General features: G+C 39.7%; 1 protein-coding gene across 1 annotated transcript in view; it reads left to right on the forward strand.

Annotated features, from left to right (window-relative positions):
• Nucleotides 1-27,750, forward strand: part of RYR2 (ryanodine receptor 2) — a 725,812-nt gene that overhangs the window by 156,910 nt on the left and 541,152 nt on the right. Inside the window, exons 4-7 of the mRNA XM_061624580.1 lie at nt 15,373-15,387; nt 21,557-21,631; nt 24,739-24,817; nt 26,603-26,715. Coding sequence (XP_061480564.1) covers nt 15,373-15,387; nt 21,557-21,631; nt 24,739-24,817; nt 26,603-26,715 — 282 coding nt within the window. The remainder of the gene's footprint in view (nt 1-15,372; nt 15,388-21,556; nt 21,632-24,738; nt 24,818-26,602; nt 26,716-27,750) is intronic.

A 27,750-nucleotide genomic window follows, 5' to 3' on the forward strand; every position in this document is an offset into this window, starting at 1 on the left:
ATAAATATAGCTGTTGGAAAAAACAAATTTGGCTTGCCCAAGATGCATATGTTCATCTTTACTATGCTTAAACCACTCCACTTAAGGAAGAGTGGACACTGTTTTATCTTTTGCAAACTGAGACACTCCTCACATCTACTGAAGGCTATTGTGCAGAACAGTCAGTGCCATTATTCCACAATTGTTTTTGGAGGTTTGTTTTCATGTAAATTATGCAAAGTGTTGCTCTACTTCTCATATTCACAGAAACAGAAACAAAAGAAAATGATTTACCATAGGGAACAACTAAAATTGCAAAGTAAGTCAAACATTTAAAGTGAGTATTTGAACTACATCAACTGTGTTAATACTGTTACTTTATGCTAAACCAAGATCAGCACAGTACAGCATATGTCTTGTTTCTGTTATTTGAAGTGATTGCAGGTATTGCCACCATTCACCACATGCTCAGAAGCACATTCTTCCAAGGTACACAGGAAATGGATTGGAAAGACCAACCCAAATTGTGTTTGCATTTTGACAAATTTGTAGGGTAGTACAATATCTCAGAGAGGAAGTCGGGTCTCCTGCTACCCTGGTGCATTCACTATAGCTGTCCAATTTCCCTGCTTTTTAAAGTTTGATAGAAATATCTGTGGGCTATAGGTATGTTCTTAACCTGCAAGCGTTTTTTACCTATTAGTGAATAATGAAGTCTGAACAGTAAGTGGATTCAGCTTTTACAAAAATAGTTCTGACTGCACAATTCCTTTAAATAAAATTTTAAATGGTTAGAAACATTTTTTTTAAAGTCTAGTGACAAGGCACAGCCAGGACTGATATAAATTTTAGTTTACCAATTTCTCATCAAACTAGTCTGCTTAGAGATGATGCTGATGCAAAAAAAACCCATGCACCTAATATTTGTGTAAATAATACAGTTATTATTTCTGGCACATGATAAATCCTTCAGATGTATTAACGTTAGGGATGAAAAGATCTGTCAATTTTGGGTTTCTAATTTTTTCAGTCTTAAATTCAGTTCTCTATATTTCTGCAACGATTTGTGATTTTTTTAAAAAAATCCTAATGAAAATTCTGCAGCATTTTAGTGTGATTTTCTCCTAATAAACACATTTTTGTATGCACTTTGACTAATATACATATTTTTGCAAGTTATGTCTCATCATATAATGCAGTTTTGTATATTATTTTCACTCATATATTCATTTTTATGCACACTTTCCCGTAACATATGCATTTTTGTAAACACTGTTCGGTGGGTGAACTGCATTGCAAAATTCGGAAAAGTGAACTTCAAAGGATGGCTGTGTTTCAGTTCTCAGTGGAAAGTGTGAATTTGATAGATTCCGCTTGAAATGCGAATTTAATTGAACTTCTCACCCATCCCTAATTAATGGTTTACCATTACTTGAATAATCCTCAGGGTCATTATTGTAAGGGGGAGTACAATAATTGACACTAACTTATAGTTTTACATTATGTCTAAATCCAACCAATCTCTTGAGAACTATGTTCTACATCTTCATTTTGGGCTTAGATATTTCTTCAATTTTTATTTTTTTTCTAGTAAAACACAAAAATATTAATATTGAACGTCTTTCGTTAAACATTTTAAATCTTTTCCTATAATAACATATCCTTTTCATATATATTCAAGAAGTTTAAAGGACTGCAACAAGAACAAGTGAACAAAACAATCAAAAGATCTCATGCCTGCACTGATTTCCAAGAGACAAGTTATATCTTTCAAAATCTCATAATATGTCTAAACACATAGAGGAAAATACACATTTAGTAAAAGAGTGCCAGATTGCGTAAAATAAGTCTGGTGTTTCTTTGCCTTGATGGGTTTCAGTTGATGGGTGAAGTTTTTCCATGATTGCTATATTCCACAACAAATGGTACCAATGTTCTAGGGACAAGTCCTGAGTTGTTTTCCATGGACTACCAATAATTAATCGTATTTATAACACTGTATAAACAATTAGTTCTTCTGATATAATGTTCACATTTTCCTGTTCAAAAACATTAAGCAATAAAACTGGACAAAATATTTCAAAAATGTATTTGAATTCCAACTATATTTAATAAGATTTTGCATATGCTGTAATTCAAATGTTGAAAATTGCATCTGCAGTACAGGAGTGGGATCGTGCTGACATCACACACACTCACACCCTGCCAGGTTGCCTGTTATCCCTGTATTGTATATCATGTAGGGCCTCTGATCACAGACCTGGTTTATATGATCCTTACCTCTCAAATATCTGGAATTAAAGACTGCTTGGATCAGGCCCCAACACATTAATTTTACTTCTTGATTCAGGAAGTAAACTAGGCCTAACTGCATGGTCCCTATTTATACAGTACATTGATACATGAACTGGGCCAGGAGGACTTCAAGGGCAAGGTGGGTGCAATCCTGCTCCTTCATTGCACTTATACTTTGAATCATGTAGAGTCTGTGTGAATGAGGCTATAACTGCAATATCAAAAAATAAAATGAAAAAAATTGTAAAAACATTTGCCCCCATAATAGAAAGAGGGTAAAAATACCATGAAAAATCAAGCATAATCTAATTGAATACTTCTAAAATTCATTTTTATTTTTGTTTTAATTACGTTTTTAATCATAATACTGTGATTATTATTATGGCTCCTAGTTACAAAGAAAAAGCATCATGAACCATCTCTTGTGGAACCTTACATATATTTAAGCCTATTGGCTGCCCTTGTAACCTTAGCCCAGCCCTGCTGACAAAATAAGGAACCACTGCAGATATTCTATTAACCAGTGGGTTTTGTGCTAACTATAGTTTAGAATCCAAATAATGGTTTGAGCTTCTAAATGTATGAGGAGACCATGATTTACAGTTCCTTCTCTGATTTTGCTTTCTGTCAGTTGAGGATTCCCATTTCTATAGTCCAGGGGCCCTTGGAGATGGAGCAGTAGTCATAAATTCTGGTTTGTTAGTTCAGACATTACATTAAATTACTTAATGCTTCACAAATCCACTTCAAACCATGGTTTCTGATTTTGCGAATTGGAAATAAGTATGTCAGACACAGTTAAGCTTCCATAATAATGGCTTGGTGTAATGTCTGAAATGAGCCAGCAAGAGAGGAAGGGTAGCAGCTTGTGTGCTCATTGTGTGCATGCTAATCTGAGGAAAATCAGGGGACAACTGTAAATTTTGACAATCTCAGTTCTCATGTTCTTTATTCTTCTCTCCCTCCCAGCTGAGAGTGAATGAGTATGTGCACAATGAGACTGGCATATGTAGCAACCTCTGTTCTTAACTATGCTTTGCAAGTTGAGAAAATAGGAGGGAGCTAAGGCTCCTGAAAGTCTCACTGTGTGTGGTCATGTCTGCTAAGAGTCATTGAAATGAAAACTTCCATACAACGTTCAGAGTGCTCTGCTTTGTTTCTGCTCCCAACTTGATGTAGTCAAGACATGAGAACTTCGAAATATTTTGTATAAAACACAAGCATTTGTGGAAAATGAATTTCCCACGTAGTAATCATTCTTGTCAACAGCATTTCTATCAGAGTGTGAGTGCTAAATTGCATAATATCTGTAGTAAGGTACTCATTTATTGTTTTCTCTCTTTCTACAGTTAGTTGATGTGGAAAAATGGGTATGTGCTTCTGAATCTCTTGACCCTCAAATAATCCCTTGTTTATCACAGAGTAAAAATTGTCTGTTTTCTGTATGTACCACACTAATTGCTTAGCTCAAATCAAAATTTTTAAAGTCCCTTAATAATGCTAGCTGGGACTGTTCCTGAAATAGTTTCCCATCCTCTTAAAACAATAATGCAAACATATATTCTAATTCATCTTTGTGTAGTACAAATCTTTTTAAAAGAGTATGTGCCTTGTAGTTTTGAGCCTTGCAATTTCACCCTGTAAATGTACATCCGTTAAATCTGTCATCATTTGTGACATTTGTCTGAACACATCCTGACTGAACAATGCATGCAAATACAATAATCCTTTCTATATATTTATAATGGATGTATTGTTTTATTTGTCAAATACGGTGTATATTTATTTATTTTATTAAATTTATATACCGCCCCATAGCCGAAGCTCTCTGGGCAGTTCACAACAGTCATACATCAAATATGATAAACCACATATTTAGACAATTTAAAAACATCTTTAAAATTTTTAAATTCTTTTAAAAAGTTAAAAAACAATTTTAACACATACTAAAATGCCTGGGAGAAGAGGAGAGTTTTAACCTGGCACCGAAAATATAATAATGTTGGCGCCAGGCGTACCTCATCAGGAAGATTGTTCCATAATTCGGGGGCCACCACTGAAAAGGCCCTTTTTCTTGTTGATACCCTCCGAGCTTCACTATGAGTAGGCCCCCCGGAGGAGGGTCTTCGATGTTGAGCGTAGTGTATATCAAGACAATGAACATTTGCCAGAGAATGTACAGAAACAAATCACTACATAGACCTTGCCAAATTTCTCAATGTATACTTTTTTCTAAATTAAATCTGTGTATTGAAATGTAATGAATATCTGCAAACTATTGGGATTGGAAACCTTTGACAAGATGTCTTCCATTTGTCTGTGTTAATATATTTGTGTGTAGAAATGTAGGCATGCCAAGTAATGTATTTTCTGTGTACAGAATCTCTTGAGCATGTATAACTTTGATCGTGTGCATTCAGGTACTCAAAGTCTATTTGTATTTTTTAAAAGATACCAGAGAAATCTGCTGTCAAAAACTCCATGTCTGCATGTCTACATGATTCTAATTTTTATCTGCTCTGTCTTTTAGTTTCTTTCCTCAGATTACTTTATTTGATTATTTTACAGTGAGTTATAATCCTATGGGCTTTAATAAATGCACAGGTATATTATCCTTTTACAGGATTTTTAGAAGGTATACAACATTTCTCGTAAGTGTCAGCTTTTCACTGAGACAGCAGTGTTGGTGGGGGTGCAGGCAGGGCTGGAGATTCCTTGGTAATTGCCAGGCCGTAAGTCCTCAGCCGGCAGCTTGGCTATAAATCTGCCAGGCTAGCAAGGAGGAAGCAAGAAAAGGGCAGCGGCCGTTCCAAGCTTACATGCCAACCCAGAAATCCAGAAGAGACGTCAGTGAAGGTCTGGGTCTAGTTTGCAGAGAGATCAGTCCAAGTAAAGGTTCAGGGGATAGGAAGACACACAGTGGTCATGCCTGACGTTGTAGTTAGCAACACGCTGAAGCCAGGGTCTGTCTTTTAAAGAACACCTCTGCAGACAGGTGGGAACAATCACCCCTCTGGCTTCTGCAAGCGTGCCGGCCTTAAATGGACAGGCCGGCCCCTCTGCTGCCTGACTTTCTGTTGGCTTCGCTCTGCGAGGGGAGCCTCCCGGTCACTGCCTGATTCCAGCTGAAGGGCTTCAGCTGGGTCTTGGACGCTCTCCAGCTGAGGGGGAGTAGGAGCTGCATTCTCAGGAGTTTCCTCTGTTTCCTCTTCTGGGTCTGTGGCTGTTACTCCTGAGTCGTCCCCTTCTGACGAGTCCTCTGAAGGGGCCATGACAATAAGATATTTATTTATTTTATTTTATTTTATTTATTTAGACTATTCCTATACCACTTAATATATAAAAAGATCTCTAAGTGGTGTACAGAAAAGTAAAACAACTACAAATAGTATTATAAAAATGTACTACCATAATACAGATAATATACACATAATATAAATTATTTATAAATAAATACTGACCCAAATTCCTTCCCTCCACTCAGCATCTCTCAACGTCCTAGCTTCTATCAAGGACTCCACCCATCCTAGCTGGCTCTCACTCAGAGCCCAAACACACACAAATCTCCCCAAAGTCTCAAGAGAAAGGTTGTTCCCAGGGGATCCCAAAGATGGCATTTAGAACCCACATTTTATAAGCCTGGGAACAATATTGAATGCTGGATCTTTCCTGCCGCCCATGAATTTGCTGGGTTCTTTGCTGAATGCTCAGAACTGGAGCCTGGGGTTAGCAGTGGCTATACCAACCCTGTGAAATTATCCCAAGAGATGGGCTAGCATATTAAGGATCCCGCTATAGTCCAATGGAGAAAGCCTGCTTCCTGCAGCATGCAAATTAAGTAATATAAACATAGGGGTATTACTCTCATACCCAATGGAATTCCATTTCATTTAGAAATGTATTATTCTTAATGCTATTAATTCCTCTTTAGAAAAGAGTTGTATTCTGAGTTCTAGTATTATTGTATTTTTGTCTGCTATGTACATTAATTCAGTGAATATTAAACTAACACAATTACGGGAATTGCTTTGAAAATCAATATGGAGATTAGCAAAAGGTCTGCAGTTCTCTAAACAATCTGGGGACTAACGGTAAATAATTTGCCTTTTTCCACATTCTATGAGGATTTGAGATTGGAAAGATCTACAATTATATGGTTCAACAATACTGAATAAAAAAATGTGCATAGTATACCAGTGTGTGACTTTCTAGATACTTTAAACTTATAGAATTGGAACAGCAAACTATATGATACCTCTGCACCCTATTACCCCTAATATTTTCCCTCTCATATCTACCTGCTATTAATCCAGCTGAATAGCTAACTTTAGTCTTGGCATATGGCAGTGGTGTTCAAACTATTTGACAGGTGTAGCACAGATGAAGTCCAAATTAGTTATTATTATTACTGTTGTTGTTGCTGTTGTTATTACAACATTTATTACTAACTCTTCACCCAAAGGTCCTAGGGAGTGTTATAACAATTTTAAAATACAGCATTAAAAAATGATTAAAAACAACCTGAAATCACAAAATAGGGTGGGTCCACAAGTGCCAAGTGCAGAGTAAAATATATGTGCAGGTCCCTCAGCCAGTGTGTCATATAGTGTTTACCTTTTATCTGGTTATCAAAGGAGCAGGGAATAATGTATGACTATATGTGATAACCCCATGCTATCTTGCAGTGTAACAGATCAGTTGCTTCTGCCAACTGTGGCATCCATACCATGAGGTGGCCTGTACTGTAAAGCTTTACTGTAAGAAAGTGGGAGCTGAAAAACCTAGGGAAGTATCCACATAAGCTGTATTTTGTATTTTTCTGAAGCAGACAACAATGGACAATGGACCGCTTAGTAGTTTGCTGTGATCTGTGTCAAACTGGGTGCCACTACAATTAGTTGAGGTCTGTTGGAGGTCCCTGGAGCATCGTCTAGTTACAGCCTGAGGAATCAGTTTCAGTTTCCCTGCCCTTCATGGTTGGAAAAATCTAGTAGGAAGGGATTGTGACTGGATGGGTCCAGTTAGTGGCTGTTGCCTCACTATGTGAAGAAGTTATGCTCACTGGCATAAAAGAGGTGATGGTGCATCTCCTCTTGAAGAGGCTTTCCCCGGATCCAGAAGTTTTAGAAAATTACTGTCTAATCTCTTATCGGGCAAGGTGACCAAAAGGGTGGTGGCTGATCAGTTGCAGGTATGCCTGGAGGAAGCAGATTACAGGAATACCCCGCATTAACATACGCGATGGGACCGGAGCATGTATGTAAAGTGAAAATGTACTTAAAGTGAAGCAATTATCTATGCATGTACTGCACTGCAATCGCCACTAGATGGCAGAGGCGTCATACCATTAAGTGTCCGTAATTGCGAAGTGCGCATACGTTAAGCGGGGTATTGTGGCATATGGAGCATGTCCGTTATCGCGAGGGTCCGTTAAACGAAGGTACGTAAATCGGGGTATTCCTGTAATTAGACGCATTTCAGTCTGTTTTCAGACCTGGTTTTAGCATTGAAACAGCCTTAGTCACTCTAATTGATGGGCTTTATCGGGAGAGAGACAGGGGAAGTATGACCTTTATTTCTTTGCAGCTTTCGACACCATTGACTATGTTGTCCTTCTGGAACTTGGATGTGGGGAGTTGTAGGCATTGTATTATTGTGTCTCTGCTTACTGGTAAGAGTTGTTACTAGAAATTATTACTAAGAGACTGTTACTTGGCCTTGTGGCTTTTGACCTATCTCCTGTACTATTGAACATCTATATGAAGCCATGGGCACCTGTCATCCAGGGATTTGGAGCCTGGTGTCATCAGTATGCTGATGACACACATCTCTGTCTCTACATTCCATTTGAATCAGAAGAGGCTGTGCAGGTGTTGGGCTGGTGCCTAGAAGCAGTGGTGGGCTAGATGGGGGCAAATAAACTGAGGCTGAATCCTGATAAAAGGGTTGTGGTGGGCAGTTCCTGTGTCTGGGAATTAGATGGATGACCTGGTTCTGGGAGGGGTTATGCTCCCCTGAAGGAATAGGTTCATAGTCTGAGAATACTCCTGGGCTCCAACCTGTCACTGGAGTTCCAAATGGCTTCTGTAGCTAGGAGTGTGTATGCCCAGTTTGGGCTGATCACCAGCTATGACCATTCCTGGACTGGGATTGTAAAGAAACTCAGTTTCTTAGCTTAAATGGCTCAGTATTGTAGACTTACTGGATAAGATCTTGGTGGTGGGAAGAAGCCTTTTCTCATCAGAGGAGATGTGATCTTATGTTGGAGACACCTGCGTTATCTAGAGAATACGGTGCTCAAGATTAAAACTGGAGCCTGCTAGTTGGGAGGGCTAGTTAACTGTGGGCACACACATACATCATGGTGTGAGAAGGCACTGGAAAGTTCCACCCAGCTATATTTTTTTCCCTATAAGAGTTATAGCCCCTTGGTTCTGATGCCCCACATCTTCCTTAACACCGTGGAACACCTTAGGTGATGTGTTTCTTTGGTCCTGGTGGGGTCAATGTACCTATGCTATGCTGGCATGTGCTAGAGTTAGGAACAATTAGTCTTTTTTGTTTTATCTTGTATAATTCCCAGCAGTCAAGATCATTGGGACCAAACCCTGACAACCACCTCTAGTAGGCAAACAGCAGTTGCCAATTTAATAGGATTTAACACCAATGGGAGAACACTACTCCATTCCTTGTGCCCACCAGTTTGAGTCAGGAGACTCCCAACACTTAAATTAAATGGATGCCCTTGGGATTCCAAAAAAGCAAGAGCTAAAGACCAGGCTCTCTGCTTCCTGGAGCCCCAAGCAAACAGGTTAGTCAGTAGCAAATTAGCCAAGATATTTTTTATTTAGCTATTCATTCATTCATTCATTCATTCATTCATTCATTCATTCATTCATTCATTCATATCCCGCCCTTCCTCCCAGCAGGAGCCCAGGGCAGCAAACAAAAGCACTAAAAACACTTTAAAACATCATAAAAACAGACGTTAAAATACATTAAAACAAAACATCTTTAAAAACATTTTTTAAAAAAGGTTAAAAACAAATTGTTTAAAAAAAGGTTAAAAACAAATTGTTTAAAAAAAGAAAAGGTTTAAAACATATTAAAAAGCAATTCCAACACAGACGCATACTGGGATAAGGTCTCTACTTACTAAAAGGCTTGTTGAAAGAGGAAGGTCTTCAATAGGCACCGAAAAGATAACAGGGATGTCGCCTGTCTAATATTTAAGGGGAGGGAATTCCACAGAGTAGGTGCTGCCACACTAAAGGTCCATTTCATATGTTGTGCAGAACAGACCTCCTGGTAAGAGTGCATTACAGTAATTGAACCTAGAGATTACCAGTGCATGGGCAACAGTAGTCAGGCTATCCCGGTCCAGAAACAGCCGCAGATGTCTTACCAGCCAAAGCTGTTAAAAGGCACTCCTAGCCACCGAGGTCATCTGGGCCTCTAGCGACAAAGATGGATCCAGGAGCACCCCCAAACTACTGACCTGCTCTTTCAGAGGGATTACGACCCCAACCAAAGCAGGCAACTGACCAATTATCCGAACTTGGGAACCACCAACCCACAGCTCCTCCGTCTTATGATTCAGGCTCAGTATATTGGCCCTCATCCAGCCTACCGCCAAGTCCAGGCAGTGGTCCAGGGCTTGCATGGCCTCTCCTGATTCAGATGTTACAGCGAAATAGAGCTGGGTATCATCAGTGTACCGTTGACTCCTTGCCCCAAATCTCCTGATGACCACTCCCAAGGGTTTCATATAGATGTTAAACAGCATTGGGGACAAGATGGTTCCCTGTGGCACCCCACAGCACAACTGCCAGAGGGCTGTAAGACAATCACCCAATGCTATTCTCTGAAAACGACATTGGAGATAGGACAGGAACCACTGTAAAACAGTGCCTCCAATACCCATCTCACCAAGTCGGCCCAGAAGGATACCATGGTCAATGGTATCAAAAGCTGAGAGATCAAGTCAGAGTAACAGGGTCACACTCCCCCTGTCCTCCCGATAAAGGTCATCCATCAAGGCGACCAAGGGTGATTCAGTCCCATAACCAGGCCTGAACCCAGACTGGAATAGGTGAAGATAATCTGTTTCATCCAAGAGTACTTGCAATTGCTGTGCCATAACCGTCTCAATCACCTTCCCTAAGAAGTGGGTATTTGTCAGTAATTGTTGCAGACCAATGGGTCCATGGTGGGCTTCTTCAGGAGTGGTCGGATCACTTCCTCTTTCTGGGTGTCTGGAACCACTCCCTCCTGCAATGATGCATTGACCACACCCTCGATCTACTTGGTCAAACCCCTTCGGCAGCTTTAATGAGCCAAGAAGGGCAAGGGTCAAGAGGACATGTTGCTAGCCGCATCATTGCAAGCACCTTTTCCACGTCATCAGGCTGCATCAACTGAAACCGTTCTCAAGAAGTTGTAGCAGACATTGCACTGGACACCTCATTGGGGACTACAGTAGATATGGATGGGGCATCAAGACTGGTACGGAGGCGAGCAACTTTACCCTCAAAGTGCCTTGCAAACAATTCACAGTGGTCCTCTAAAGGGTCTAAAACTCAGTTTCCTGGAGTTGATGTCAACAGACCCCTAACAATATGGAAAAGCTCCACTGGATGGCTACTTGAGGATGCAATGGAGGCAGAGAAGTGGGCCTTCTACACCGCCCTCACTGCCACACAGTAATCACATTTATGAGGTTTTACTGGTGCCCGAGCAGCCCCACAGCACTTGTGATCTAGCCGTCGTCCAGCCTGTTTCATTGCCCTTAGCTCACTGATGTACCAAGGTGCAAACCGGGCTCCACAATGCCGGAAAGGGTGCTCAGGGACAACTGTGTCAAGAGCCCAATACGCCTCTCTGTTCCACAGCATTCACAAGGGCTTCAACAGGGTCATCTGCTCTATTTACTGGGAACTCCCCCAGGGCATTCAGGATTCCAGTGGATTCCATTCATCTCTGGGGGCGGACCATCTTAATCTGTCCACCATCCCTGCAGGGAAGGATTGGAGCCATAAGTCTAAACTTCACCAGGAAGTGATCTGACCATGACAATGGGGTAACATCTACCCCCCTATCTCCAGACCACCCCTTCCTCCATCTGGAGCAAAACCCAATTTGAAGGTGTGCCCTGCCCTATGTGTGGGGCTGGTGACAACTTGAGACAGCCCTATGTCGTCACGGAGGGCATGAAGTCCCGAGCCGGAACATTAGATGCAGCCTCAGCATGGACATTGAAATCACCCAGGACGATCATTCTGGGCTCCTCCAATACCATAGCCGAGATGGCCTCCACCAGCTCATTCAGAGAAGCTGCCGGGCAGCAGGGTGGATGGTATATCAACAGGAACCCTAGTTTCCTGTCTCCTTGGCTCGACATCAGGTGCAGGCCCTCACAGCCAGCTCCAAGACAGAGTAGTTTCCTGGTGACAGAGATGGAAGTTCTGTAGACCAAAGCAACCTCTCCTCCTCTATCCCCGTAGACTGTGCTGGTGTTGCATTGAGTATCCAGGTGGGCAAAACTTGGTCAGATCAACTCCTCCAAGCTCACGCTCCCAGGTCTCGGTAATGCACACCAAATTGGCACCTTTATTCATGATCAAATAATGGATGAATGTGGTCTTATTATGTACCAATCTGGTGTTAAACAACACACACAGGACAGTGGGCACAGCAGATGAGCAACAAGGAACCCATCAATGAGAGGAGTGGCAGCAAGGAACAAGGCATATATAGCCTTGCCCTCGTCTTCTGTGGTAATTCACCACCTTCCCATGGCTATACTTCCCATTACCTGTGATCACTGAAATTGGGGTGACATCACCCATGTGTCTCCTTACTAAGATTCCTCCTAAACACCTGATACAGACCCAACAAGAGCCTACTAGATCAGCCACACAAGGCCTTCTCTCAATCCCGCCAACCAAAACAGTTAGGTTAGTGGGTACTAGGGAGAGAGCCTTTTCTGTGGTGGCCCCCACTCTCTGGAACTCCCTCCCATGTGATCTCCGACATGCCCCTTCCCTAGACGTATTCCGCAAGGCCCTGAAGACGTGGCTATTCAAACAGGCCTATGAGGTCCTTGGGATGGGTAAATCTCCATGATTTTGTCATCTGTCGTATGCTGCTGTTATAACTGTTTTTATATGTACCAATGACTGTCCAATATTTTATTTATTGTTATTATGTGATTGCATTTGAATTTTTGTATTTTATCTCATTTTAATGTACGTCGCCTAGAGTGGCTAATTGCCAGATAGGCGACAAACAAATTAAAGATTATTATTATTATTATTATTATTATTATTATTATTATTATTATTATTATTATTATTACTACCAAAACCTACTGGAGCCAATTGTCTACCTGAGCCAATTATCCCAGTAGGAACAGTATTAGGAACAGTATGACCCACTCAATATTTTTCACACAGGGCACGTCTACTCCCCCTCTGTCTCACACCCAGGAAGGGCCAGCCTTCTGCCTGTTACAGACTCTCACTCTGAAGGCATCTGACAACTTTCTCCTATCATTCAATTCACTTCACAGGCTCTCCCCCTGTGCAGGAACTACACATGAGTCGCACACCCTCCCCACTACCCAATCTCCTCCAGATGTGTTAGAAAAACAGAAGAAAGAAATAGAAGAGGGTAGCGTCCTCGGGACTCCCTAAGGGGTTCCCCAAGGGCAGCTGGGCTTTTATGCCTCCTGACCCAGCCAGGAGCTGATGCAAGAGGCTGTGTGATTAACTGCAGCCTCTCTCTGGAGCCAGGGTCAGACAGTGGGTCCCAGTCCTTGCTGCATTTACCAGGGTTCTCAGCTATCTCAAAAGAGCAACCTAAAGGAGCAAGCAGCAAGCACTCAGATGCTCAGATACTCACTCCCAGGCCAGGTCTTCTTCAGTACCCCTAGTGCTGCAGCTGTTCCCAAGGACCGAAAAGGCAGCTGGGCTTTTACATTAGCCAAGTTTGCTGGATGCTGGATTTAGTGCCAGGTCTTAACCTGATAGAACACACCAGTAAATATGGACTAGCTTTATAAAAAATAACTAATTAAGAATAAGCATAAAAAGCACCAAAACACCCATAAAATATACAGTTGTGAAACCCCATGAATAGCCATAACACTGTTAGGAATTATAAAACAAGATAAAACAAAAAAGGCTGACTCATCCTAACTCTGTACATATGAATATAGCATAGGAACATTGACCCCCAACAGGAAGAAAGGAACATATCACATTTAAATGTTTTTAGATGTTCTTCATTTTTTAAAAAATGTCTTAAATAGGTTATAATGTATTTTAATTGTATTGTTTTTACTACGTTGTTGATTGCTATCCTGGGCTCCTTTGGGAGGAAGGGCAGGATGGAAATGTCATAATGATAACAACAACAACAACTTGAAACTGAGAGTTTAAAAAAACCCTAGTGCCCACCAATCTAAAAATGATCTTAAAGGTGGGCCAGAAAGTAGGACCTCTGATCTCAAGGCAGGTTCATACCGGCACAAACAGTCCTTCAAATACTTATGTCCCATACCATTTAAGACTTTAAAGGTCAAGACTGGCACTTTCAATTGGACCTGGAAACACACTGATAGCCAGTGCATAATTAGTGTAATGTGTTTAGATTGGCTGGCCCCAATGAGCAGAGAAGTGGCAACATTCTGTATCAGCTGACATTTCTGGGTCATCTTCAAAGGCAACCCCTCATAGAATGCATTAGAGTAGTCTGGTCTGAATGTAACTAGTGCATTCATAAGTGTGACTAGGTCTGCACTCTTTAGGGTTACAGGTGGTGTGCCAGCCTAAACTGGTGAAAGGCACTCCTGGCTACCACCACCTGTTCTTCCACAGAACCCCCACACTGTGAACATGATCTTCATTTAATGGGGAACCTTCCAATAGCATAATTTCCTGTACTTGGTAAAGCTGTTTCCTTCCTCTTAAAGTATAAAAATAGTGAACTTGCCCTCTCCCCAGGTGTATGGTTCACAGAGAGAAGGTGTCTTCTTAGATGGATGTGGTAGGCAGGACTTCTAAAACTGATTGTCAAGAATCTGTTGTCATGTGGGAGGTACAGACTCCCACTTTTCCCAATTCTCTTCCTACCTGACAAGTTCTCAAAATATGCCCTAGTTTAAAAAAAAAAAAAAGGTGATAGCCAGCTTTGGATGTCCTGGACTCAGCTAAGTTTGTGCCATTCTCCTGGATCATACACCTGTGGAAAGGATATATAAGAAACTCACTGGTAAGTCCAACATTTTTCTGTATTGCTTGTTACTGACATCACTTATTAGATAAGCAATATAATATCTGGGTGGGGTAGATAGCATTATGTACCAGGGGGGTAATTTCATTGACCATGGGAAGCAATTTACTGGATGACTGGATGTCACAAACATTTCAGATGGTTTACAAAAGAAAATGGGTTAGACATCACTGTGTTTTGTGTTTGCCATTCTGTGTCAGCTATGTGCATTGATAAATATTAACAAATGTTTTGAAATAAAATAATTTGATGCACTGGTTACTGTGATAGCCTCCAGCATTCGGAAGCATGGAAATCCTGTATTTTTACAGATAACTTAGAATCTTGTATGAGTTCTGACATAGTTAAAATCTAGATGAGAAACAGGTTTTTCAAGATGGATACAACTCCACTGGAGAGCTGCATGTATGCATTAATACAAATTTTCAGAATTGTTGAGCATGGGCTGTTAGTAATTCTAGTTTTAATTCTCTTTACTTTTGGTTTTGCATATTTATAACCTGTTCAAACAAATTAGCAGTTTCCTGGATCACTTCATTTTTATGCATTTGTCTTTCCATGATATTAACCACTGTATGTATGTGTAATTTAAATATATTGGATAATGTGGAAGACATTCCTGTCCAGTTAAATTTGAAAAAAAGATTAATATTTCTTTCTAGTACTCATTATAGTAACACAGTTGTGATAAATGTTGCTTTTCAAATTTGTAGAGTAAGAAAACATATAACCATTTCTAAAAGTGCTGATAAGCAATAATATTTAATCTTCTCCCTCTTTTTCCCCTTTCTTGTGGTACTCCAGAAATTTATGATGAAGGTAAGCTTGGAAACTATTGTTTAATTAATTTAGCTCTTCCCAACCAGGAAGGGTTCAGAGAGATGTGAAGTTGTCAAAAATGTCATACAAAACTATGTATCACAGTACGTCAACTAAATAGTACCGAAAATAAATATAATAGAGAGTTGTAAAAAACAACCTGTATAAAAGCCTTTATATGATATCTAGAACACTTTGTATTCAGACAAAAATGTTATTTTTTATGGAGACTGTGACTGATACAGTTCTCCTTGGCCAAACATGGTTATACAGAGTTTAAGAATTATGAAAATAGAAATGGACTGCCTTCAAGTCAATCCCGACTTATGGCTATCCTATCAATAGGGTTTTCATGGTAAGTGGTATTCAGAGGGGATTTACCATTGACTCCCTCTGAGGCTAGTCCTCCCCACCTGGCTAGGGCCTGCTCAGCTTGCCACAGCTGCACAAGCCAGCCCCTTCCTTGTCTGCAACTGCCAGCTGGGGGGGGGGGGCAACTGGGCTCCTTGGGACTATGCAGCTTGCCCACGGCACATAACCCCTGAGCCGCTCACTGTGGGGTGATCTTTAGCTGGCCCTTGACACCCAGGAGACACGAGCAGGGATTTGAACTCACAGACTCGGACTCCCAGCCAGGCTCTCCTTCCCATTTAACAGTTATTCACATTGTAGTGGAAGTATGGAATTTGGCTCAAATACATGGAACCTGGCTTTCTGTTATTTTCTTCACTGATGAGTATTTGTTTTTGTGGTTTTATTTCACTATGCTGTATCATTAGATATTACCTAGATGCTGTTCAAACTCCTTATCTTTTGAACTTTGACAGTTAGATGAACAAGTCTGTGAAATTTCAGGAAACTGACCATGGGTTCTGTCCTATGACTTTTCCTATTCCAGGAAATGATGGAATGTAACAGTAATAAAAACAAGTAAAATGGAGCAGCAAATACCTTAATATTTTAAACAAGTTTCATGGTATTAACATGAACACCTATTCACTGATACAATTTCCAGTGGGTAGAAGTATTAGTCGCTTGCAGCAAAAACAACAGAGACTCTTGTGGTACTCTAACAATTATTGCATTTCTTATGGCATAACCTTTCGTGGACTATAGTTTATTTATTTAGTCCATTTATATACTGCTTATATTTAAATAAAACTTTAAGCAGTGTACAAGTCAAAACATCTTAAAACAACAACTACAAAAAACAATAAAATACAGTAAACTGAACAAAACATCCTCTTTAGTATCAACGTAATATAAACATTGCATAGGAAATTAAGTACAAGAAATACAAGAAAAAATAATAATATACATAATAGACTAAACAGAATATTCCCTACGTTTCAAGGAAAAACAAACATGTTAAAACAAACTTATTTTTAAACATAGTAGATTAAACAAATCAGATTTCTGAATCACAGTATAATAAAAAGCAAAACAATTAAAACAGCTGCCCCCCATTATAACAGAATTTTGTCTTACTACTGTTGGGGAAAAAAATGGTTTAGTTTACTCAAACAAACCCTTATGAAATCAGCACATTCATATTTAAACATAACATTCTAAACTAACACACTGACACGTACCTCAAATCACACTCTACAAGCACTCACATAATTCAACCACACATCCTAAAACCAGCATACTCACATGTACATACCATAAACATCACCATGACAACCACTCAAATCTACATACAGCCAAATAATGCACACACATATTCTAAGTACAACATTCATACCAAACTCTCATACCAAACACTCCCCCTTGTCTCTCACTCAAGGGGGCAGAAACTATGCCCACCAGACTCTCACCCTGGGGCTATAGAAACCACTTTTTCCAACATAGTAGACAATGACTCTTCCATCATCTCTCAGCTGAGGAACAAAAACCATTCAAATTTCAATTATTCACCCTTAAGAGTTGGAATCAGTGTCGGTGGCATTTCATATGTGAAGCATTACTTTTGAATCTGCTTCTTGAGGGTTGCCTGGAGCAACATTACTTCCAGTGTCAAAATGACTGACACTGGAAATTGTAGTGTTTCATAAGTGCTAATCATGAACTGCTTGTGGGCGTTACAGGACAATTTATGTTCCTTTTCTGAAAGTTTAGTCTTGGGTTATCATACCTATACAATTCTATAATGCATTTGAGAGAGTAAACTGTACCAATTGCCTCTTAATGCTTTATAACAGGTTTTTTTAATTTTTGATGTCCCTCAACTTTGCCATAACTTCGTTCACTCATTTGTTATGCTTCAATAGTCATGCCTTTTGTCAGTTTATTTTTTCCATTTTTTTATGGAAAAGATTCTGAGGATCAGCATTTTCAATGTGGTAGACCATATTTAGTTTTTAACAAGGTTTGCTAAACATATTGGTAGGGTTGTTATCTGTTGTTGTGTTGTGGGAGATGTATAATGTTGATCAGATCTTGGCAAATTAACCTATCCTTGTTACATCTGAGATGATTGCTAGGAATGCTGTATCTAAACCCCATACAAATTGACTACTAAAAGTGCAGTGAGGTTAGTTACATTTATAAAATTATACTTTAATGTTTTGTTTAGCTGTGTAAGCATTTTATCTTGTCTGTCTATCAAAAACCATTTTGTACTTCCAACAGTTGATTTGTATAGGTTTTAAATACAGCTCTCTTGGAGACAATCTTGTATATATTTAACAGTAGTGTCACTCCTGCATACCGAGAGGAAGAGGGACACCACCGAGGTTGGTGCAGTGTAAATGTGCCAACAGAGCCAATCTGATGCTCCTGCCTGTGCATTTGCATTGTAGCTGCCTCCTGCTCTCCATTCCAGTATGTAGTAGTGATACAGCCAGAGGGAGGTGAGGTGACTGCTACTGATTTCAAAGATGAAGATTAGTATGTGATCAATATACAATTTAGGCAAATTAAGTACAAACAAAATTGACCTGTTTCCTGTGTTACTATTTCTGAAAGTGATTGCCAATTCCAAATGAGGCCTTCTCTACTGAGTGTGTCTGCTTGTTTATCTCCCTCTACTGAGTATATCTGTCTGTCTGCCTGCTTGCCTGCCTGCCTGCCTGTATGTGTGGTGAGTGTGTACACTAGTAAGTGCTTTGGCTGTGCCCCCTGCTGCTATGCAGACCTCGGAGTGGTGGCCAACCCTCATTGTGGTGTCTCTCATTTAATGTGTTGTGGAGTAAGACTTCTCCTGAGGTTCTCTGAAGAAGAGATGTTCCTGGTGATATGTGTGCTCAGCTTATATTCAGCTTTGTCGGTCAAAATTACTACCCAGTAGTGCCTTGGATTTTCTCTATGATTTTTATCTCAGTCCAGTCGTGGAATATTTCACCTCTGATCTCATGATCACTTTCTTAGAGGTGTCTTTACATATTATTATCATCATCATCATTATTATTATTATTATCATCATCATCATCATCATCATCATCATCATCCCATGTCATGTACTCTGTAGAGCACAATGCAAATGGATGGCACTATATGAATAGGTAAATAGTTTAATACTTACTGTATAATGTCACCAATAAAAAGGAGGACAAATTTGGTACAGGTGCGAGAACATGGCAAGGGGAGGTAAATGAAAGCAGACAATGGAAGAATATATTATTTCATTTCCATATGCTTAGGCTTATAGTAGTTGCTGTAGGGTATGGGGACTAGAGGTTTGTTCCAAAGGCTTCCTGAAAAGTATGTGTTTTTGAGGAGGGATTTGAAGTAAGTAAGAGAAGTGACATCATGGAGGTGCTCTGGGAGGGAGACACTAAAAGTGCCTTTGATAGTCCCTCCTGCAATTTGTGTTCAAGAGTGAATGTAGGTAATGTAGATGGAAAGTGGATGAGAGGTCTTTTAAAACCATATGTTTTAAAACCTACCAGGGTATATTTTACATTTCCTTGGGTGATGAAGGATTATTGTTGTTGTTGTTGTTAGTAATTAACAATAACAACAATAACAATAATAATAAAAACACTGGACTTTTTTTGCAAATGATTGAAAAGAGCAGTTGTTAATAGAAGTACTATCTCAGCAGTAAAGATAAATATTTATATTTTACATTCAAGGCTGTATGGTCAAAACTGATGGAAGAATTTTATCATGGATTTATTGAGCAATTACTGGATTTTTTTTTTAAATCAATATAAACCAAGGTATCTGTTGCTGGGAAAGTAGACCATATATTTTGTGCTGAATATGTTAATCAAGAGGCCAAATTTGTCAACTTCAATGTCCTTCCAGCTGTATATTTGTTCTTGTCGTTTGCCAGCAGATCAATAGCTTTAAAGTCTGGATCATTTATCTTCATGTTGGCATAAATGGTTGTGATGATTATCAGTGAATTTGGAATAGAGGCTGTAAAATATCTCCTTATTAATGAAATGTATGCAGGCAGCTCATTTTGATGATTTATTCAAGGTCTCTCTTGTCTTTATTTTGCTCACATGAACTACTGTTGGAAAGCAAATTCCTCCCCTTCCCCCAAATTGCACATATAGTTGATAGTGAAACTGCATAAACATATTATCTTTTGCTCTGTCTGTCACCCACTATTGAAAGATCCATCTCCTATAAAATGTTGTGTTGTCTGAGAGAACAAGTATATTATTTACACACTTTTGAAGTGTCGTGAATCCTGATGCTTACTGCAAAATGGTTTTAAATTCTTACTCCTATGTTGACTTATTTTAGTTGAGAAAGCTACATGAAAATGTTTTGGTTATGTGTGTATTTGTATATCTATATATTTGTGTGGACATTGCATGGGATGGATTGATAGGATTCTGGGATTTATTTTTCTAAGAAGGTAAGAGATGTTCAGTAAATTCCAGGGTAAGCCATTTATTGTGAAAGGACATTGCCTTTATCGATTCATTACAGAGATTGTAAAATATTGCCAAAGTTACATGGACTTTCCTAAATGTGACGAGGCTAGCACACAAACATGGGTGTGTCTTCGTTTCCCCTCCAAGACAAAAACTGAGGGGAAAAAATAGAAAAGCTCATGAAAAATAGGGATTTACTTCATGGGTCCAATGGACTATATAAGCCATATATATTGCAGAAATGGTAATGGGATAGGGGAGTGGAACACTGCCTGAGTCATGAAAGAGCAGCTTCTTTAGAAAAGCCATCTTTCATCGAGAACCATAAGATATTCTATCCTACCAGAAGGGATGGAATGGCTGTCCTATAATTTAGGAGGAACAGACTAGGCTGCTCTTTCTCTCCTTTTTTTTGGGGGGGGGGATTGTACTTATATCCAAATAGGTGGATCCAATATTGACATGTGATCAGTTTTAAGATAGCTGAGACAATACTGACAACCTCCTGTTGCAGGAAGATGCATTTATATTTTGTAGTTCCTTGAAGCTAAATCTAGAACTTGTATTGAGTGCTTTGTAAATTCAATTTTATTTTATTTAAGTCATGGGTGGGGAATCTCCAGCCTTTGGGCCAGTCATGGTCCCTCAAGGAGTCCAGTTTGGCCCATGTGGCCATTTTTCCCAAAACAGGCCCATCAGCTGATGTCGCTACTCTTAAGTCTCCACAATTGGGGAGAGGCTTTCCTAAGTCTTGGAAGAGGCTTTCCTAAGTCTCCCCTACTCTCCCTTTAAGTTCCCAATCATGAAGAATTAAAAGGGAAGCACAGAGAGACTTGGAAAACACTTTTGCAAGTCTCCTCCCTCACCCGATCATGGAGACTTAAAAGAAACACAAGGGATTTTGACAGGTGAGCACCCCCACCTGCCTGCCAATCATGTGATGTCATCATGATGCTAGCCCCATCCACATGCCAAATTTGGCCTGCTTGGCAGGACCTGATAAGAATCTGGCCCATGGAGCCGAAAAAGTTCCCCACTCCTGCTGTACGTGGTAGAGCATCTGTTTTTCATAAAGATCTCAAGTGTCTGGGACTTTCCCCATTTGAAACCCTGGAGAGATGCTGCCAGTCATTGTGGACAATATTAAGTTAATGGGTCAGTGAAATGATTTGGTATAAGGCAACTTTCTATTTTTCTGTGTTCCTAAGATTTTTTTTTAAAAAAAACTTAGTTTGAATGGACAATAAGGGCGATGGATAAATCAGATTTCATTTTAATGGAAAAGAACACTCTTATGCTTCCATGCTAATAAATCCCTCTTATTCATGCAGACTGCTCAAGGTGGTGGTCATCGAACACTCCTCTATGGACATGCGATATTGCTGCGCCATTCTTACAGTGGTATGGTATGTATGAATTTATGTATGTTGATGATAGTGTCTTCTTTCAATGTATCAGAATTAGAGGCTGCAACTGATGAGGAAGAAATAGAATCAACTGTCATAGAGACTATTCTTTACCTCTGTAGCAGCAGGGAATTCTGTGGTTATTCTTGTCCAGTGCAATCATCTGTGTCACATATAATGCTCCTGCATTATGGAATATACCCCCCAGTGAAGGTGACACTGTATGGATTTCAGAGTGCTGTGAAGACATTCTTATTTTAACAAGCATTCGAGGAATGTTAATTTTTATCTCTTCACTTTTTGATAGTCTGCTGTTTTATCTATGCTGTATGTTCTGTTTATCTCCTATTCTATATTTGCCTAAGAATGTCATTATGGTGGAGGGGCAGACCTCATTTCCATGGAAACATGGATGGGGAGGAACAAAGCAGGGATGTGGCCTCTCAACTGTCTGTGCAATACTGAGATCCTCTCCTTCCCCTGCAAAGCAGTGAGGTCAGAGAGGAACAGTGAGAGGGGCAAAGTGGTGATTTAAAACAACAGGAGAGGTCTGAATAGATTGGGAAGGCAGGAACTTTGAGGGTTTTTTTTTTAACAAGGAGTAATAAAGGATATGGGTACAACACAGAAGCTAAGACAGGTACAACAGAGCCTTCACAACTCCCTTCTTGCTGTATTCAAACCTCTGCTGTTGTCTAAAACCAACACTTTCGTTTAGTCTCAAAGGGCTTTGCAATCCTCCCTGCCCTTCTCCTTTGCACCTCTGACGGGGTGGGGAAGGCAAAGGAGAAGCGTGGAAAGGATCACACAAGGTTGAAATGATCAATGTGGGGTGACTTTGCAAGCCTTCCCACATTCCCCTTTTCAACCTCTGATGTTGGTATTTTGACAGGTGGGTGAGGCAACCCACCTGTAAATCATGCAATATCACAAAGACATTATGTGATTGACAGATGGGTTGCCTTGCCCCCTGTCAAAGTTGGTCTGCAGAGTGAGATCTAGAAAGGTTCTCCACACCTGGTCTAAGGGGTTAGTGTAGGAGAAGTGGTTGGGGAGGTCTAGGGGCTGGGGGGAGTTTGGTGAGGGGGATAGGCAGGGCCAGTGGGTAGTGTGAGCAGGAGCACAGCCTCTAGTATTTTGTTTTGTTGTAAATCACAGAGATCTGTGATTATAGACAACTGATAAGTACTTTATAAAATAAATAAATAAAAATCTGTGCAAACGGTGTCTTTATGAATTGCACCCAAGGAATGATTACAGTTGTTCCTAGTTCACTTTTAATAGTAGTTTCTGCCACCTATCTTGTTGAAACCTTCATGCAGATAATGCATTATGTAACTGCTGTGAGGCGTCTTTCACTGCTATAGGACTCTTAGACTACAGATCTATTTAGAATTTATCAATCCATTGTTCATCATTTGATAGCATATAAAAAACAGTCTGCAGGTGTTTTTTGTGTCCATATCATATTTATCAGTAGACAGTCTCTAAAATACTCAAAACCAATAAGTAGTGTGTGTCTTCTACTTCATCTCTAGTCTACACACAAGTATAGAAATTTGGGGAGGCATGGGGAACATCTCTGTTTCAAATATATTGTGTTTTAATGCTTCACCTTCTATCTCGGCTTAATCTCCATACTTTCCATTTTTAGATAATCAAAGCTTCAGTTTCTTTCTTTCTTTCTTTCTTTCTTTCTTTCTTTCTTTCTTTCTTTCTTTCTTTCTTTCTTTCTTTCTTTCTTTCTTTCTTTCTTTCTTTCTTTCTTTCTTTCTTTCTTTCTTTCTTTCTTTCTTTCTTTCTTTCTTTCTTTCTTTCTTTCAAGATATTTGTATACTGCTTTTCAGAAGAACTTCACACAGTGGTTTACATTAAAAATGTTAAAACAATAAGCATCAATTAAGTGTATGTAATCAAAGTAGCAAGACAAGCTTCAAGGGGAAACACTTTTTGAAAACTAGATATCTCCTTCCTTCAGAGCAAGATGGTTCTTAGGTAGCCCTTTGGTGGCAGTTGAGGAAGAGAGAGATCACCTCAGCACTGAGAGCTCTCTCCTTATTGCCAGCCTCTATCTCCCTTTTTTGGTAATGTGTAAAGATGTTGTTAACAAATAAGGGTATTTTATTAAATAGTATTAATCTCAGTCAAAGCCAACTGTGCCTTATTTTATTTGGTATTGTGAAAGTAAATGTTCACATTTTCCCTCTAAAACTGTTCATTAGAAACTTACAGTGGGATGTCATCATGGGGCTTCTCTCTTGCAGCGTTATCACTCTATCCCTCCCAGGCTCTGTGTTTTTGCTCTCCCACACAGTAGCTGTTGACACAAACAGCATCACTGAGCTCTGAGCTTAACCAGCCCTCTTGTTTACACTATGGGTTTAAATCATCCTCCTAGAGTAGCCCTTGTCCCCTTCTGGCATGCCCATTTCTGCAGCTGCTTCATTTTCCTCATGCTGTTATATAAGTCGCAGGAGCCTAAAGAGGCTATTGCCTGCTATAGTTCAATGCTGGGAGGCCCTAACCAAACTCTCAAGACAACACAATTGATTCTTTGATTAGAAGTCTTTATTTGTGCACAAGCAATTGCTTGGAAGAGTTGCATAGAGAACAAGTCTCTATGTAAGCCTTACCTTTCATAAAACACACATCTTTCTTATATACTCTTTTCAAGGTTACATTGATTACTCAATCTTCAAGTCAACATATGTCAATCAATACAGTAACTTGGTATAAACATTCTTAGCATAGCATAAGCATTATTATATCTTCTAAAATATGCAGGTCAAGATAACTTTTTCTCTTCCTTTTCCATGACACAACTACTCCAACCTCTTCCCTACATTTCCATCATATCTCCTTTGATAAGTATTTGACCTCTAAAGCAAGCATATATTTATAACCTTTACTCTACTTCTTCTCCTAGCTTTATAAGTGCAATTTCAGCAGTTCCACTAATACATTTTACTAATACAGTTTGGGCCTAGCCACTTTGTAGAACTCATGCAAACCTGAACCAAAATATTTCCGCAACATATAACAAAGTAATTGTATGTACACATTGAATAGGAAGCTTAAAACTAGTATCTCTTTTCCTTCTTTCTTAGTATCTGTGTTGTCTCTCCACCTCAAGAACATCAATGGACAAACTGGCATTTGATGTAGGCTTGCAAGAAGATACTACAGGTGAATAATATCTTTGTGAAAAACTGCATTGTTTTATATGGCAACAAGTTGAGATAGACTGGGTTTAAATTTCCAACAGAAACTAACATTACTATACAACTGATAACATTTATTTGCAGTGGCAGGATGGGGCGGTTGGTGCGGTCCGCCCCGGGTGCAGGCAATAAGGGGGTGCATGCCCACTCCGGCTCTGGATTGGCTGCCTGGGAAGCTGCATTCATTAAGAAAAAAAAGTATGTATCACACGCTTGCATTGAGAAGCCACTTGCTGGCTAACTGACTTGCGGGCGGGCGTGGATGACTTGGCTCACTCCCCCCTCAACCCACCCCCAGGGCTAAAAAGGTCCGACCTTAGTGGGTGCGATGGGGAGAGAGTGTACGCGGGTGTGGGGGAGGACACAGCTGCCTGTGGGAGGGTGTGTGGCAGGACACAAAACGTGCCAAGTCCAATGCATCCTGTATCATAATGGGGCAGGGCATAGTGAGTGCTAAATCAAAGGCTTGGGGGTGTGTGCGTGTTGCTAATTGGCCTTTTTTAATTTTTAAAAGGATCTCGAGAATACCAGAACCCAATAGCCCCGGAAAGGATGCGATGGAGGATTCTCATATTCCAATTTCTAACCTCCTTCCATAGAATCTCATCAAATTGTCTTTTTTGGGTGGAGGATATTTCCCAGATTCCCCCCCACCGCTCCCTGTCCCCTAGTATCTTTACTTTGTTGAAAACCAACCCCTTACTCTTTCTGGGTTTTGCCTGTAATCTCGTTCTGGGCTCCTCCACTGAAAAGTGTGGCATTATTTATTTGTGGTGGGGGTGTTGTGATGATCTCCTGACTGGCTTTGCGGGGAAGAAAGGCGAGAAATAGAAAGCCAAGGCTTTCTAATTAATTATTTTAACTAATTAATTCAATATTTTCTAGTGCAGTGGAGACCATTTCTCCAAGGTGAACATAGATGCATGTTTTTATATGACAAATTATCAGCTTGTGAGGATCCCTATTTTTAAGACTATATCTGTTCTACAGAATAGGAGAATGTGTGTCTATCACAGTTTGGTTTGAACTGCAACATTTCAACTATTCATTTAGCACTCTTATTTAATATTCACAGTTTGGCAGTTGCTATTTTTTGCTTTGCAGGCTCTTTTTTTGTGGACAAGAGATGTGGAAGCATATGATTATATGCAGATATAACACTTGCACCATCTTTAAATGATGTGGACTACCATCAAGTGTAGAATGGATATTGCCATATCCTAAGCATTTTTATAGAGCCACCTCTATATTACATATTCACATGCTTTAAAAAAGCCCTTGGGTGAGACACAAAAATATATTGTTAATCTAACAGGTGAAAATTAGCTAAGAAAGAGTAATTGAATCTTTAATGTGAACTTGTCTCAGGGTATGGTCTGAAGGCACATGAGGCCACCACCTTTGCTGAAGCTGAGCAGGTCTGTGTCTGGTCAGTGCCAGGATTGGTGACTGCCTGGGAACCACATGTATGCTGCCTTGGCTTTCATGATGAAAGAAAGGCAGGATATAAATGTAATTAAATAAGTAAAATGGCCAGCAGTCTATCCATTTACTTTTGGGGAGTTATTGAAGTAGAATAATATTTATTACTTAAAAATTGTAATCACTTGTACATTATTTATCCAAATATGTCAAAACCATGATTAGCTGTATCCAAAAACTTAAGTAGATGCCAAAGTAAAAAATAATATATATCAAGGTGATTTTATATTCTTCTGTCAATCTTTTCCATTAACCTTTGGAAATACAGGTGAGGCCTGCTGGTGGACTATACACCCTGCTTCCAAACAGCGTTCAGAAGGAGAAAAAGTACGTGTTGGGGATGATCTCATCCTTGTTAGTGTCTCTTCAGAAAGGTATTTGGTAAGTGAAAAATATCTAATTACATGGTATCTAATAAACTTTAATGTGATAGAAACTTGGTCTAAAAATTATATATTAACATGACATTAGATTTTGATGTAAAAGTATTGAATGTTTTAGCTGTTGACCTGGTTTGCATGACATTCCTAGAATAACCACTGGAGTCTACTGTACTCATGGTAAAAAAATGAGGTCTTCTGTGGGGTTCATATATACTTGGGGTGGCACAGTATAAGAATATGTTACTATCAGCAAGGCTCCAGGCCAAAATGTTTTTATTTCCCCAGGTTGTTAAGAACTGCTCTAGTTGTAGTACTTTAAATTTTGGACAGTTCTTATTTTCGTGGACTGTTGCTGTTTTACATTATTTTGCATTTTATTACTGTATATTTTGCATTGTCAACCATCCTGAGAATGTATGCTTAAGTTAATGTGGCACCTAACTAAATTACATTACATAAATAAATAAGTAAGTAAATAGATAAATAATAGTACTGTTCAGAATTTTTACCCACTTATGAACAGTTTTGCACCCTCTCTGATTTTGCACCCTCTCTGAAAAGGGCTGAGAAAAAATGCTGATGTATGCGTATGCATCTTGTGTGTGTCGGGAAAAAGTTTGGCAGATGTGCTCCTCTTTCAGTCTAACACTAAAACTAAGTGGTATGATTTCTTTTCTTGAGGAGTTGGAGCTCTTAGCAGTAATTAATGATCTGATCGCTTACTGAATCACTCTGCTTGGGACTGCCCTTGAAGGCACTTAGGAAACGTCAAAATGTGGCTATCAAAAGTTTTTACTAAATCTGGCAGATTGCATGTCAGTATCCAGTTAAACAGTTCTGCTAGCACAAGGAGTTTTAACTGTGCAGTGGCATGTCCACTCCCTCCTCTTTCCCTGCACACCCCCCAAATATGTTCTGATGGCCCCCTAATCCTCTGGAGAAGATTTATGGCACTTGTAGCTGAGGGTCGAAATAAGACACGGACACAGCAAGCTGGGTTGAACAAAGGGCCACTTTATTAAACTATAACAAA

This window comes from Rhineura floridana, chromosome 4 (genome assembly GCF_030035675.1).
Source record: "Rhineura floridana isolate rRhiFlo1 chromosome 4, rRhiFlo1.hap2, whole genome shotgun sequence".
NCBI lineage: Eukaryota > Metazoa > Chordata > Lepidosauria > Squamata > Rhineuridae > Rhineura > Rhineura floridana.